Here is a 16,660-nt window from a genome sequence, read left to right on the forward strand (position 1 = left end):
TAATTATGTAATTTCCAGAAAAGTAACATTTCCTTTTTAATTATTGAAAATCTTTATAACAAGATGATTCCAGATCTCATATATATCAAGCATTAAAGGACCACTATAGGCACCCAGACCACTTCAGCTTAATGACGTGGTCTGGGTGCCTGGTCCAGCTAGGTTTAACCCTTTTTGCTGTAAACATAGCAGTTTCAGAGAAACTGCTATGTTTACAATAGGGTTAATCCAGCCTCTAGTGGCTGTCTCATTGACAGCCGCTAGAGACGTTTCCGTGCTTCTCACTGGGATTTTCACAGTGAGAAGACGCCAGCATCCATAGGAAAGCATTGAAAATGCTTTCCTATGGACTGGATAAATGCGCGCGTGGCTCTTGCCACGCATGCGCATTTAGCCGATGATGGAAGAAGAGGGAGGAGAGTCCCAGCGCTGGAAAAAAGGTCCGGTGCTGGAAAAAAGGTAAGGGATTAACCCCCTTCCTCCCCCTTCAGCGCCAAGGGAGTGGGACCCTGAGAGTGGGGGCACGAGTTTGTTTAACCAGTTATAAATGATCACGTATCTGGCATTTGGTTACGTACACAGATTGATTCATTGGATGTCATAGCCCTACTGTTTCTCTCATACTAGGTAGTTGCCATTATCTCCTAATATAATTTATTTGCTAAAGGAATGCTTAGACGTTAAAAAAACATATTCTGTTTTAATGTTTGGAGTGTTCCTTTGAAATCTAGCAATTCCAGTCTCACCCCCATAAACCAAAAAAAAAAAAATTAACTTACCTTTTTCTCCGGCAAGGGAGTCCTCACTCACTACTGCTCCACTTCACTCCCGGGAGACTGTCAGTGCCGATGATTGCAGCTAATGTACCGATCAAATGCAGTGATCACCCAGTAGATTGTTTGTAATAGGGAGGCATTAGACTATGGAAGCTCTCTCTTCCAAGTTAACAAACGCACAAGCAGAGTGCACCTGGAATCTCTGCTAGCTTTCACCATGACTGCCTGAGGGCGTTTCTGTATCATTTTATAAATAGTACCAATTTCTTCTGAAATTCGCATTTTTACGAATTGGAAAAACAGGGGCGTGGAGTATCTCCTAAATCACTTCTGGACCAGTCCTTTTAATATTATGTAGAAATGCATTTTTCTTTTCTTTTGTTTGTTTTAGCACCTGATAAAGTGTCAGACCTATCTGTACAGAATGATGGAAGCTCCAATACACTGAAGGTTCGATGGAAAGCGCCACGAGGCAGAGTAGATTTTTACAACGTCATATTATCTGACCACGGGTTAGTAAAATATACCAGGACAGTGCACTCCGGGCCTACAGACGTCACTTTTACTGACCTAACTTCAGGACATCTTTATCAGGTCAATGTTACCACTATTGCTGGCAAATTAAGCACAGACAGAATGACAACTGGTAGAACTGGTAAGAATTGAATGATTTGTGTTATATTTGTAAAAATCATTGTTGTCAGTATAGCAATAAATCTTACTAACTCACACTCACAGGTACGAATAGTTTATACATGGTGATACAGCTTTCCACTTAGTATATATCCATGTTTGTTCTAACCTTCACCGTGATTATTAACATTTCTTTATAAGTCTTCTCCTCCCACCCAAAGGTTTTTGGAACTTTAGACATTTTGAAATGTGAGCAGTCCATTATTGGTGGAATAGTCTATACTTACTCTTTAAACATAGATCAAAACTTTTGCTCTCCTCTGTATTACTTGTGCTTTCTGATACACTGGCGCACACACAAAACATTATAGGTTTAAAATTTTAAAAGGATACCTAAAATCACTTATCTTAGCAAACAAAGTTCCACCATTTGTCTGCTTCTGTAAATTTTGTTAAAAGCCTAGAGCCAATACCATCGGGTAGTTGCACCCAGATCATGATGTGGAATGCTGTACTGCACAGATGGCGATAATAGGTTCTTGTAATGAATTTGTATCAGTGCACAGATCACTGGGGTCCCTCATCTCTCTCAGACCAAAACATACATGTCTCTGTCTGCCCAAGGTTAGTGTGAGTTTCACTTCCACATAGTACCTGCCACCATTTTAATGGTGTCAAATCAAATAGCTGCTGTCAGGGACTATAACTCCCATTAACCTCAGGCAGCACTGGGACATCTGTGCCGCCCTTACAGTAAGATTCTCCCTTAGATAGACAGATGGACAGATTGATTTAGGTAGATTGCAGTGTCAGTAAGTTAAATACATTGCTGAAGCATATTTCATAATAAAATGAAACAGAAATAAATATTACCATTAAGCTTTTTTTATAGGCATCTCGTGATATATCCTGAATGGCTATCTTCATCATTAATTCCTTTTTAATAATATTATTCAGGGTATCTTGAATTAAAAGCTGTTATGAGCAGTCAGAGAAAAATCTAGGCGTTAATTTCTGCTTTTATGATTTCTTTTCCCATCCAGTCCCAGAGAAAGTTTCAGACTTAAAGGCAACGAGTGATGGTCCTCGAAAACTCAGAATAAGTTGGCTACCCCCTGCTGGTGACTGGGAGAGATACCGTGTTGTGTTATACAATCAGTCCATTCCTTTGCTGAACACTACCATAGAAAAACACCTTAAAGAATTCGTTATTCCAGATACTGGGCTCATTTCAGGGAGACTGTACGAAGTCGCTGTTGTGGTAGAAAGTGGAGGGTTGAAAAATGCCGCACGTTGCAATGGCAGAACAGGTTAGTGATTTAGCATTTTAAGAGAGATATATGCAACTGAAAATAAAAAAGATTACTTATTACTCACCATGCTGTGTTAAGATGAATATATCTTTGTAGGTGTCTTATTTGTTTGTTGTGCAATTGTGATGGTGAATGCTTGGGGGTAATCGCACTGGATTCCATTGTATGAACCCACGGGTAAAATCTATTAATTCTGCTCAAACCCCCGAGAATTTGTCAGTACTCACCCATACTGGCAATGTGCCCATTTAACACTGTAAGAATGCCCCATTGGTACTAGTATCACACGGGGGCCAGGCTCACAAACACAAATGTCAGAACATTGATAGAAAAGAAGGACATATGGGGTATATCACAATCTATTTTTGATAATTATGCCCACTGTAAAAGCTGTTAACAATGACTTGATCACAATCGCACTATTCTGATAACTTTCAACAGCACTTTGTCGGTTTGGAGAAAAAAGGTCCTATATCTTATATTAAGCAATATAGCTTAGAGGAACAATCCGGGCACCCTATCAACTACATTGAAATGATGTTGTTACGGTGTTGACGCTTGCTTACCTTTGGGGTTAAATCATTCACAAGTGGTTTAACCCAAGTCTCCTCTCCATTGCTACATTGATCTACCTCCTCCAACATCCGCTTGCTAAAAAGCTTGAAAACAGAAGCCTAGGACTGTCTTTAACACCCTTAGCCAATAAGTGGCTCCCAATTCATAAAAATTGATTGAAAAAAACCCCAGTATGTTACTCAAGCCATTTTGTGAATTGGGGGCCACTGATTGACTGAGAGCCTCAGCTGACTGCTCTAAGCCAGTCAACGTTGACCTTGTCCCTGGCAGTCCTAGCCTTTCTTTTTCAAGCATTTCAACTAGCAGAAGTTCATCATAATTCACTGTGTAGTAAATAGTCTGCATAGCATCCTAAAAATCTTCTTCGTTGAAAAAAAGTAAAAGTATAGATTATCCAAAATGTAAACATTATTCATTCCAGTAGCTAGATCAGTCTTAGATCTTCTAATCTGCAAATTTATTCCATTATGACTTCTAGAAGAATTACAAAGACAGAAACATGCCAACAATATAGTTTTAAGGAAAATATCAGTTAATGAAAATATTAAATGCTGCAGTGCGATATATAAAAAAAGAAATTTGTGGATTGACATCTTGAAACAACTCACAAACATGTGACATTAAACACAGGAGATACTAAATAAAATGTCTCAATAAAAACAGAACGAAAATACACACACTGCCAGTGGAATACAGAACAAAAATAAAGTACTATTTGCAGCCAGATCAAATAGAAAATATATTTTATGGTCAAGAACGGGTTCAGTTCAGTGCTGAAAAGCAAACGGGTTTATTTAATCAAAGTGTTCAAGGGCTACAGAATTAACAGACTCTCAACGCATTTAGCGAGACACAAAATGAGCAGGTTAAATGGCATTTTTACAAAGACATCATAAAATCATAGAGAATAATTACCCTCAAGTATTGAGCTGAACAGCTCAGAGCTAGAGTATTGCTTGGTAAGCAACCTGTTAATAATGGATCTTATCCTTTGAAGAGAAACATTTAGTGTAGAAATGAAATGTTGGAAGCAGCTATAATTAGCCAGCACATCTACTACTGTTTTTTTTTTTTTCACGTGAACTTTTAAAGCAGTACCGTGAACACAGATGTTTTGTAATGTTTGGTAAATTTGGGGGATTTTTTTTCTTTTTTTGCAATCGCTATATTGGCAAATCAAACTGATAATATTTATCAATTGGCATCGCAAGCATGTTTAGGTTGACTGTAAGGCACACGTGAGTTATATAATAGTGCATTAATCTTTTCAATTAAGTTTTTTTTTTTTTTTTACACAACAGCTCCTCAGTCTGTGCTGCATCTCCGAGTGAAGCATGCCAACGAGTCGTCTCTTAGCATCATGTGGGCGCCACCTTTTGCAGAATGGGATAGCTATGTGGTTTCGCTCGCAGACAGAGATCTTACAATCATTAACAAAGTAATTGCCAAAGAGGCCAAGGAGTTTACTTTCAGCGACCTTGTGCCTGGGAGAACATATACTGCCACAGTTACAAGCATGAGTGGTGATTTGAGAAGTTCCACTTCTGTTGAAGGAAGAACAGGTGAGAAAGTTTTCTTCAGTGTACTTAGATTTTGCTGTTTTAGATATTGCACCATCCAAATTGTAGGTATGTTATTTGTTACAAAACAAACAACAAACTTCATGTGGGGTATTCGGTAAATAATCAGACTCTGGTTACCAATCAGTGACAGAAGAAATTGCAAGTTGTATAAAACAGAGTGATCGGTGGACAGTATGCTGTCAAAACAAAATGGTGACATGTTGCTGTCAGGATCGGGACAGGGATCCAACACGCAGAGTACAAACAGTAGCCAGATACGTATACCGGACCTTAGAATGGCCGGACTAACGTAAGTAGTACAGTATAGAATGGTCAAAGACAAGCCGAGGTCGAGGGTAACAGAAGACAGGTAAGCGAGAGACAAGCCGAATCAAGGGTAACAGAGATAAGCAGAGTAAGGTAAACAAGCCGGGTCAAAACCAAAAGGGATAATAGAAAACACAAGCACTGAGTGACTAGAACAAGCTAGAACCACGACAGGGCAATGAGCTAATGAAGAAAGCTCTGTTAAATACCCTGTTCAGAGCAGTAACCACACCTCCGAGACGTCCTGATTGGTCCTGCAGCAATTGACTGACAGGTCGATCCGGGGGAGTGTCCTGATGATGACTTCCTGCCTAGATGGTGTAAAAGGCAGTCACTCCCTCGCGGCCGGCCTTGCATGACCGGATATACCGCAGGGAAGGGAGTCATCAGACCGTCTGAATGGTGGAACAGCTAAGTCTCTACCTCTTTTGGAGGTAGAGACCACAGGTACCCTGACAGTACCCCCCCTCTCAGATACGCCCACCGGGCGGAATGAACCGGGACGAGATGGGAAGCGAGAGTGATACGCCCTGCGGAGACGGGGAGCATGAACATCCTCCTGAGGTACCCAACTCCTCTCCTCAGGACCATATCCCTTCCAATCAACCAGATATTGTACTCTCCCCCGGGAGATTCGAGAATCAATAATAGAGTTGACCTCATACTCCTCCTGACCCTCCACCTGAACGGAGCGAGGAGGGGCTATTGTGGAGGAAAATCTGTTACATATGAGTGGTTTCAGCAATGAAACGTGAAACGAGTTCGGAATGCGTAAGGTATTAGGAAGAGCTAAACGATACGCAACCGGATTGATACGGGTCAGCACCCTGTAGGGTCCAATATACCGAGGAGCGAACTTCATGGAGGGCACTTTTAAACGGATGTTCCTCGTGCTCAGCCATACCCTATCACCTGGAACAAAGACCGGAGCCGCCCTTCTACGTTTATCAGCGTGTTTCTTGACCAACATAGAGTTGTGCACAAGGATTTGTCGAGTTTGATCCCACAACTTCCTCAAATTGGCAACATGAACATCAACCGACGGCACCCCCTGGGAAGGAGAATCCGAAGGAAGAATAGACGGATGAAAACCATAATTCATGAAGAAGGGGCTTGAATGAGTAGAATCGCAAACGAGATTGTTGTGTGCAAACTCCGCCCAAGGAATCAAACCGACCCAATCATCCTGGTGTTCAGAAACAAAGCATCGTAAATATTGTTCAATTTTCTGGTTGGTACGTTCAGCAGCTCCGTTAGACTGAGGATGATAGGCAGAAGAAAAGTTTAATTTAATACCAAGTTGAGAGCAGAAGGACCTCCAAAAGCGGGAAACAAATTGGGAGCCTCTGTCCGATACAATTTGAGAGGGTATCCCATGTAGGCGAAAAATCTCCTTGGCGAATATCTCTGCCAATTCGGGAGAAGACGGAAGTTTAGGCAGGGGAATGAAGTGTGCCATCCTAGTAAACCTGTCAACCACGGTGAGGATAACAGTCTGTCTTTTAGAGATAGGTAGATCGACAATAAAGTCCATGGCCAAACAGGACCATGGTTTCTCTGGAACCTCCAAGGGTTGCAGGAGTCCACATGGAAGCGTATGGGGTTGTTTGGTTTTAGTACAAACTTCACATGCAGCGATGAACTCCTCAACATCCCTCCGTAAAGCAGGCCACCAGAAGTCCTTAGAGATCAACGCGTAAGTCTTGCGAATACCAGGATGTCCCGCCATCTTGCTATTATGTAAACACTGTAAAAGTTCCAGTTGAAGAGCAGGAGGAACGAAATGACGGCCCGCAGGAGTCTGTTTAGGTGCTAGATGTTGCAACTTAATGATCTCGGCCAATAATGGAGAATGAATCCTGAGATTCGTATTAGCAATGATATTGCATTTCGGAACTATAGAAGAAAGAACTGGTTCAGGTACAGTAGAAGGTTCATATTGGCGAGATAATGCATCGGCTTTAGAGTTTTTAGAACCAGGTCTGTAAGTCAGTACATAATTGAAGTGAGTCAGGAATAAGGACCAACGAGCTTGTCTAGAGGATAAGCGCTTAGCCTCCCCAATATAGGACAAGTTTTTGTGGTCCGTCAAAATCGTAATAGGGTGTAGGGTCCCCTCCAACAAATGTCTCCACTCCTTTAAGGCTTTAATGACTGCTAACAGTTCCCTTTCCCCGATGTCATATCTGCTCTCAGGCCCAGAAAATTTCTTAGAGAAGAAACCACAAGGGTGTAACGGTTTATCCACCCCTAACCTTTGAGACAGAACAGCCCCAACTGCTGTCTCAGAGGCATCGACCTCGAGCAAGAAAGGCAGAGTCGTATCAGGATGGACTAGAATGGGAGCCGAGGCAAAAAGTTCCTTGAGAGTCTTGAAAGCACCCAGAGCCTCCTTAGACCAGAACTTAGTATCAGCCCCTTGTTTGGTCATATTGGTAATAGGCGCAATGATAGAGGAGTATCCTTTAATGAAGCGCCTATAGTAGTTGGAAAAACCAATAAACCTTTGGATAGCCTTGAGTCCTTTGGGCAAGGGCCAGTCTAAAATAGATTGAAGTTTTACAGGATCCATTTTAAAACCTTCCCCAGAAATCACGTATCCAAGAAAGTCTACCTGAGACTGATCAAAACTGCACTTCTCCAATTTGCAATATAGACCATGTTGCAGCAGCTTGTGTAATACCTTTCTGACCTGTCTATGGTGAGTCTCAATCTCCTTAGAGTGTATTAGTATGTCGTCCAGGTAAACGATAACACAATCATGCTGAAACTCCCTAAGTACCTCATTAATCAAATCTTGAAATACTGCAGGAGCATTGCATAGTCCAAATGGCATCACAGTGTATTCGTAATGGCCATACCGGGTATTGAATGCCGTCATCCACTCGTGACCTTGCTGGATTCTCACCAAATTGTAAGCCCATCTGAGATCTAACTTGGTGAAGATTTTGGAGCCCTTAAGACGATCAAATAACTCGGTAATCAGTGGGATAGGATAGGCATTTCTGACAGTTATTTTATTCAAGCCTCGGTAATCGATACAAGGTCTCAGCGTGCCATCCTTCTTCTTAATGAAAAAGAACCCAGCCCCGGCCGGAGAAGAAGACCTCCTGATGAATCCCTTTTCTAAATTCTCCCGAATATACTCCTCTAGAACCGAGTTTTCCTGAACAGACAAAGGATATACATGGCCCCTCGGAGGCATAGTGCCGGGTAGAAGCTTAATCTTACAGTCAAATGACCTGTGTGGAGGCAAAGAATCGGCATTCTTCTTGTCAAACACTGCCCTTAAGTCTAGGTAAAGGTCTGGTATTTGTCTTTCTGTGGACTGAGTAGGATTCTCCGGTATGTTAATATTAGCTAATGGAGAAACCTTGCACAAACACCGATCCTGGCAGCCCTGGCCCCACGAGAGTATCTCTCCTAACTCCCAATCGATAATAGGGTTATGTTTTTTCAACCATGGGTACCCCAGAACTATGGGAACGGAAGGAGACGAAATGAGCAGAAGAGATAAATTCTCCACGTGTAGGATACCAACATTTAAATTAATGGGTATGGTCTCACGAAAGATAACAGGGTCTAGTAGTGGTCTACCATCTATGGCCTCAACGGCCAAAGGTGTCTCCCTTAGCTGGGATGGGAAATTGTTCTTACTAGCAAAGGCTTGGTCGATAAAATTCTCAGCAGCACCGGAATCTATCAATGCCATAGCCTTTACTACTTCCTTCCCCCAAGTTAAGGAAACTGGTAGCAGAAGCCTGTGATCTTTATAATCAGGAGTAGAGGACAAAATAGAAACACCCAAGGCCTGTCCTCTAGAGAGACTTAGGTGCGAGCGTTTCCCGGGCGGTTAGAACAGTTCGAGAGTAAATGACCCTTGGCTCCACAATACATACACAAACCCTCTCTTCTCCTGTGCTGTCTTTCCTCCTCAGAGAGGCGGGTATACCCTTTCTGCATAGGTTCAGTAAGCAAAGATATCGTGGAGTCAGGACTTGGAACAGCGGGAGCTAACCTAAAAGAAGGTCTCTGGTTCCTCTCTCGAGTGTTCTGTCTCTCTCTTAGACGTTCATCTATACGAGAGATGAATGAAATTAAATCCTCTAAATTCTCAGGGAGTTCTCTGGTAGTAACCTCATCAAGGATTACATCAGATAGGCCATTCAAAAATACATCCATATACGCCTGCTCATTCCACTTGATTTCTGCCGCCAGAGACCTGAACTCTAGTGCATAATCCACCAGTGTTTGGTTCTCCTGTCTCAGGCGCAACAGTAATCTGGCTGCATTAACCTTTCTACCTGGAGGGTCAAATGTTCTTCTAAAAGCAGCTACAAATGCGTTATAGTTATAAACTAATGGATTATCGTTCTCCCATAGTGGGTTGGCCCATCTCAGAGCTTTCTCAATGAGTAGGGTGATAATAAATCCTACTTTTGCCCTATCTGTAGGATAAGAGCGAGGTTGCAATTCAAAGTGGATACTAATTTGGTTTAAAAAACCACGACACTTCTCAGGAGCCCCACCATAGCGTACTGGGGGGGTAATGTGCGAAGAAGCACCCACTGTGGCTACCTCTAGACCTGAACCGACAGGAGAAACAGGGGTATTACGTATCTCCTCTGGTGGGTTATTGGCACCAGCTAATAGAGCCTGTAGCGCAAGCGCCATCTGATCCATTCTGTGATCCATGGCTTCAAACCTAGGATCAGGAGCAGCCAGCTGACTGTTTGTACTTGCAGGATCCATTGGCCCTGTCGTAATGTCAGGATCGGGACAGGGATCCAACACGCAGAGTACAAACAGTAGCCAGATACGTATACCGGACCTTAGAATGGCCGGACTAACGTAAGTAGTACAGTATAGAATGGTCAAAGACAAGCCGAGGTCGAGGGTAACAGAAGACAGGTAAGCGAGAGACAAGCCGAATCAAGGGTAACAGAGATAAGCAGAGTAAGGTAAACAAGCCGGGTCAAAACCAAAAGGGATAATAGAAAACACAAGCACTGAGTGACTAGAACAAGCTAGAACCACGACAGGGCAATGAGCTAATGAAGGAAGCTCTGTTAAATACCCTGTTCAGAGCAGTAACCACACCTCCGAGACGTCCTGATTGGTCCTGCAGCAATTGACTGACAGGTCGATCCGGGGGAGTGTCCTGATGATGACTTCCTGCCTAGATGGTGTAAAAGGCAGTCACTCCCTCGCGGCCGGCCTTGCATGACCGGATATACCGCAGGGAAGGGAGTCATCAGACCGTCTGAATGGTGGAACAGCTAAGTCTCTACCTCTTTTGGAGGTAGAGACCACAGGTACCCTGACAGTTGCTTATTGCCCTGACAAAATGGCTACCCACTGTCCATTGCCTGGCAATATGGCGGCCTGGTGTCTGCTGTGCCAACACAATAGATGAGTGCATCTTTGAAAATATTTCTATATTGGGCTAATTACTTTTTTCCAACTTCAGTGTCACTCTAGTGTCGCTGCTATAATGTTTTCAGACAGATCTAATATACCCAATCAAAAATGTTTCTGGGATATTAAGAAGCTTAAATGAATCTTAATAGTTTAAAAAATCATGTACACAAAGATCATATGACACTTTACTTGAGACTGATCTTGAGAACATATTACAAGATCCAAGTTTACAGTGTCAGACCCAAGGGCCTTTTAACTCAATGGCAAAATACAAATATTTGCGACACATTGAGACTTACCCACCCTACTACTACAACGAGGTTAGTAAATATACAAAACTAGAACTCATCAAAAAAGATATATCAAAAGGTCCAAAAAAGCCGTTGAGGGCATCTCACCAACAGAGTTGCTGGTAACCATAGGCGATGTAAGGCACTGCAAGTTTATTTTTAAGCCTCCAACCCCAATTAGAGCAAACCATGGGTTATGGCAGTTGTTCCCCTACTTATTAGATTATGGAGCATTTCAAACTGCATCTTGTGCAGGGTAGAATGTACAAACATCAAGTGTTTTACATTATTTTAATATTATTTGTTTGTTTTTAATCTTCTTTTATTAAATGTATACATTTCATATCTTTAATTCAGTGCCAGCCCAGGTAACTACCCTTAATGTGTCAAATATGGGGACCAGTACAAAATTACAAACTGACTGGACAAGAGGCCGAGGCGATGTGGACTCCTACCAAGTTCTGCTGATCCACGAGAATATTGTCATTAAAAATGAGACTGTGTCCAGTAAAACCAATAGGTACAATTTCCACTCACTCAAACCAGGAGGACTATATTCCGTTGTGGTGACTCCTGTGAGTGGAGGCATCTCATCAAGACAGACCATTGCAGAGGGAAGAACAGGTAAGAAATCGTTTGATTAATGAGTGCAAACATGAAAAAAAACAACAGGAACAAAAGGAAGGAACTGGTGAAATGTAAATGTTATATTGTTGAGACTTTTAGGTTCCAAGTAACATTGGGCATCAATAGGCCCGAGGGGAAGCACTCAGGGGAAAGGAAAACAAAAAATTGGAGGGTAGATTGGCTATCCGCTAAAGTATTTTATTAGGACTTTACCTATCAACCTCCACCTAGATGGTTTTGTAGAAGAATTATTAGCCTAATGCTTATTTTCCTATATTTGTTTATTGTTTGTATATCCCAAAAGGAATGGGCACAAACATTCCAATATTTAGTGGAAAGGCAATTTATCATATCCTCTATTATACACTCAACAAAATTATTAACACAACACTTTTGTTTTTGCCCCCATTTTTCATGAGCTGAACTCAAAGATCTAAGACATTTTCTATAGACACAACAAAAGTCCTATTTCTCTCAAATATTTTTCACAAATCTGTTAGTGAGCCCACATAATCCATCCTCCTCACAGGTGTGGCATATCAAGATGCTGATTAGACAACATGATTATTGCACAGGTGTGCCTTAGGCTGGCCACAATAAAAAGCCAATTTTACTGTATTGAGGAGGTCCAGGGGTCCAAAAACCAGTCAGTATCTGGTGTGACCACCATTTGCCTCACGCAGTGCAACATAGAGTTGATCAGGTTGTTGATTGTGGCCTGTGGAATGTTGGTCCACTCCTCTTCAATGGCTGTGCGAAGTTACTGGATATTGGCAGGACCCTGAACACGCTGTTGTGCTCAATGGGTGACATGTCCATGCAAGAACTGGGATGATTTCAGCTTCCAGGAATTGTGTACAGATCCTTGCAACATGGGGCCGTGCATTATCATGCTGCAACATGAGGTGATGGTCGTGGATGAATGGCACAACAATGGGCCTCAGGATCTCGTCACTGTTCTCTGTGCATTCAAAATGCCATCAATAAAATGCACCTGTGTTCGTTGTCCATAACATACGCCTGCCACCATGGGCCACTCAATCCACAACGTTGACATCAGCAAACCGCTCACCCACACAACGCCATACACACTGTCTGCCATCTGCCCTGTACAGTGAAAAACAGGATTCATCCGTGAAGAGAACACCTCTCCAAAGTGTCAGACACCATCGAATGTGAGCATTTGCCCACTCAAGTCAGTTACGACAACGAACTGCAATCAGGTCGAGATCCCGATGAGGACGACGAGCATGCAGATGTGCTTCCTTCAGCCGGTTTCTGACCGTTTGTGCAGAAATTCTTTGGTTATGCAAACCAATTGTTACAGCAGCTGTCCGGGTGGCTGGTCTCAGATGATCTTGGAGGTGAAGATGCTGGATGTGGAGGTCCTCGGCTGTTGTGGTTACACGTGGTCTGCGGTTGTAAAGCCGGTTGGATGTACTGCCAAATTCTCTAAAACGTCTTTGGAGACGGCTTATGGTAGAGAAATTAACATTCAATTCAGGGGCAACAGCTCCCGTGGACATTCCTGCAGTCAGCATGCCAATTGCACGCTCCCTCAAAACATGCGACATCTGTGGCATTGTACTGTGTGATAAACTGCATATTTTAGAGTGGCTTTTTATTGTGGCCAGCCTAAGGCACACCTGTGTAATAATCATGCTGTCTAATCAGCATCTTGATATGCCACACCTGTGAGGTGGATGGATTATCTCGGCAAAGGAGAAGTGCTCACTAACACAGATTTAGACAGATTTGTGAACAATATTTGAGAGAAATAGGACTTTTGTGTACATAGAAAAAGTCTTGGATCTTTGAGTTCAGCTCATGAAAAATGGGGACAAAAACAAAAGTGTTACGTTTATCATTTTGTTCAGTGTACATTGTAAATTGGGCACAAGTGTGAATATTCCTCACTTTCATTGAAAGGATAGCAGGGTAGGGCTGTGGCAAATTGGTCCTTTTGGTTTTGTATGATTTTATGCCGCTAGACCGTCGCTCCCCTGCCAGCTACTGCATGATTCTCAGTTTGGGCAGCTATTTTGTGATATCACTTTGTGTTTTGTGTAATTTTTTTGCTTAGCGTGAGCATGGTGCATCTGTGCATCAATGTGTGTTAGCATAGTCATGGTTGGCTAGTGGCCCAGTGTTAAATTCTACAGCTTCATTGACAGTGGCCAGCCAGCTGCTGTAAATGTGTCACACAGAGAGCTCCACATGTTGTTGTGGCTAGGATAGGGACACATGGATTATATATATATATAGTTGCAAGAAAAAGTATGTGAACCCTTTGGAATGACATGGATTTCTGCACAAATTGGTCACAAAATGTGATCTGATCATCATCTAAGTCACAACAATAGACAATCACAGTCTGCTTAAACTAATAACACACAAAGAATGAAATGTTGCCATGTTTTTATTGTGAACACACCATGTAAACATTCACAGTGCAGGTGTAAAATGTATGTGAACCCCTAGACTAATGACATCTCCAAGAGCTAATTGGAGTGAGATGTCAGCCAACTGGAGTTCAATCAATGAGATGAGATTGGAGGTGTTGGTTACAGCTGCCCTGCCCTATAAAAAACACACACCAGTTCTGGGTTTGCTTTTCACAAGAATCATTGCCTGATGTGAATGATGCCTCGCACAAAAGAGCTCTCAGAAGACCTACGATTAAGAATTGTTGACTTGCATAAAGCTGGAAAGGGTTATAAAAGTATCTCCAAAAGCCTTGCTGTTCATCAGTCCACGGTAGGACAAATTGTCTATAAATGGAGAAAGTTCAGCACTGCTGCTACTCTCACTAGGAGTGGCCGTCCTGTAAAGATGACTGCTCAATGAGGTGAAGAAGAATCCTAGAGTGTCAGCTAAAGACTTACAAAAGTCACTGGCAATGCTAACATCCCTGTTAGCGAATCTACAATACGTAAAACACTAAACAAGAATGGATTTCATGGAAAGATACCACAGAGGAAGCCACTGCTGTCCAAACAAAACATTGCTGCACGTTTACAGTTTGCACAAGAGCACCTGGATGTTCCACAGCAGTACTGGCAAAATATTCTGTGGACAGATGAAACCAAAGTTGAGTTGTTTGGAAGAAACACACAACACTATGTGTGGCGAAAAAGAGGCACAGCACACCAACATCAAAACCTCATCCCAACTGTGAAGTATGGTGGTGGGGGCATCATGGTTTGGGGCTGCTTTGCTGCGTCAGGGCCTGGACGGATTGCTATCATCGAAGGAAAAATGAATTCCCAAGTTTTGCAGGAGAACCTAAGGCCATTTGTCTACCAGCTGAAGTTCAACAGAAGATGGGTGTTGCAACAGAACAATGACCCAAAGCATAGAAGTAAATCAACAACAGAATGGCTTAAACAGAAAAAATACACCTTCTGAAGTGGCCCAGTCAGAGTCCTGACCTCAACCCGATTGAGATGCTGTGGCATGACCTCAAGAAAGTGATTCACACCAGACATTCCAAGAATATTGCTGAACTGACACAGTTCTGTATAGAGGAATGGTCAAGAATTACTCCTGACCGTTGTGCACGTCTGATCTGCAACTACAGGAAACGTTTGGTTGAAGTTATTGCTGCCAAAGGAGGTTCAACCAGTTATTAAATCCAAGGGTTCACATACTTTTTCCACCTGCACTGTGAATGTTTACATGGTGTGTTCAATAAAAAACATGGCAACATTTCATTCTTTGTGTGTTATTAGTTTAAGCAGACTGTGATTGTCGATTGTTGTGACTTAGATGATGATCAGTTCACATTTTATGACCAATTTGTGCAGAAATCAATTTCATTCCAAAGGGTTCACATAGTTTTTCTTGCAACTGTATATACACATATTCATTTAGCTAAACTTTCATTAAGCCCTTTTCAATTATTCTTGTCTGGCTGTTGATTTACTTGGGTTTGTAACACTAATAATAAAATGTGGCATTTATCAAGTTACGTTTAAAACCAATATAATTGTGTAAAACCATTTCAATGTTTGTGTGAGTGCATTCCAAATTTTCATTAAAACTACACTATAGTCACCAGAACAACTACAGCTTAATGTAGTTGTTCTGGTGAGTATAATCATTACATGCAGGCTTTTTAATGCAAACACCTCCTTTTCAGAGAAAAATCAGTGTTTACATTGCCCCTAGGGACACCTCCAAGTGGCCACTGGAGGTGCTTCCTGGCTCAGTGCTGCATAGTAGGCAGCACTGCCGTACAGCGTCTCCACGCTCTGCATTAGGGAAAGCATTGGATTGGCTAAAAATCGGCAATTGTGATGATTTCACCAAGTGGTCAGGGACAGTGCCAGCGGACCCACGCGGCCCTGGAAATAAGGTGAGTTTTCATTGATTTAATGGGTTTGAGGGGGGGCAAGCCACCTAAATGGTGGGGTTAGCACTATAGGGTCAGGAATACATGGTTGTGTTCCTGACCCTATAGTGTTCCTTTAAGGTTTTTGTGATTTATGTACAGAGTTTCAGTTACAGGTTGTAATTCTGAGTAACATTTATAGTGCACAATAACCTAACCGTTATAGATATGCTAGTAACAAACATGCTACTAATGAAAAACTACCCCCCAAAAACTTTTTTTTTTAACTTTAAAAAAAAAAAAAAATCTCTATATAACACAATATAAGATTTTAACAAAGAATTAAGTTTTGCACAACAGAAAACCAAATCCACTAAGGACACATGCACAAATTTCTCTCACCCAGTGTGTATAAGGTTTGTACTTTATTGAGATGTACTTAAGAAACATACGAAGCACAGAGTGACAGCAAGAAAATTAAACAGAATTGAGAACAATATCGTTGTGTGCAAATTCTACTGATTGCAGTGAGCCAAGAAAACAAATTGACAACAAATCAGTAATACAGAACTGGGGGGAACAAAATGACCAGTACATAGAAAGAGAGAACATGTACCTTACATAAACGTTGTAAATACGCAATAAGTATGTGCAGAAGATGTTATGGGAGGAGAAAGGATATAGACTAAGTCAAAAAATGTCAAAGTAAGGAAGCCAGAGCAATAGGGCAAGAATAGTGTTTAATCACACAAGATCAGCAAAATCCTTAGGATCGAAGTTATGTGAACTTAATCACGCCGTT

The 16,660-nt window shown here is 41.9% G+C and overlaps 1 protein-coding gene across 3 annotated transcripts in view; it reads left to right on the forward strand.

Annotated features, from left to right (window-relative positions):
• The window catches only part of PTPRB (protein tyrosine phosphatase receptor type B), a 119,773-nt gene that overhangs the window by 62,547 nt on the left and 40,566 nt on the right, over positions 1-16,660 (forward strand). For all 3 annotated transcript variants that reach the window (XM_063447007.1, XM_063447008.1, XM_063447009.1), the window contains 4 exons: positions 1,168-1,431; positions 2,453-2,719; positions 4,600-4,860; positions 11,256-11,522. In XM_063447007.1, the coding sequence (XP_063303077.1) occupies positions 1,168-1,431; positions 2,453-2,719; positions 4,600-4,860; positions 11,256-11,522 (1,059 nt within the window). The remainder of the gene's footprint in view (positions 1-1,167; positions 1,432-2,452; positions 2,720-4,599; positions 4,861-11,255; positions 11,523-16,660) is intronic.

This window comes from Pelobates fuscus, chromosome 3, assembly GCF_036172605.1.
Source record: "Pelobates fuscus isolate aPelFus1 chromosome 3, aPelFus1.pri, whole genome shotgun sequence".
Classification (NCBI taxonomy): domain Eukaryota; kingdom Metazoa; phylum Chordata; class Amphibia; order Anura; family Pelobatidae; genus Pelobates; species Pelobates fuscus.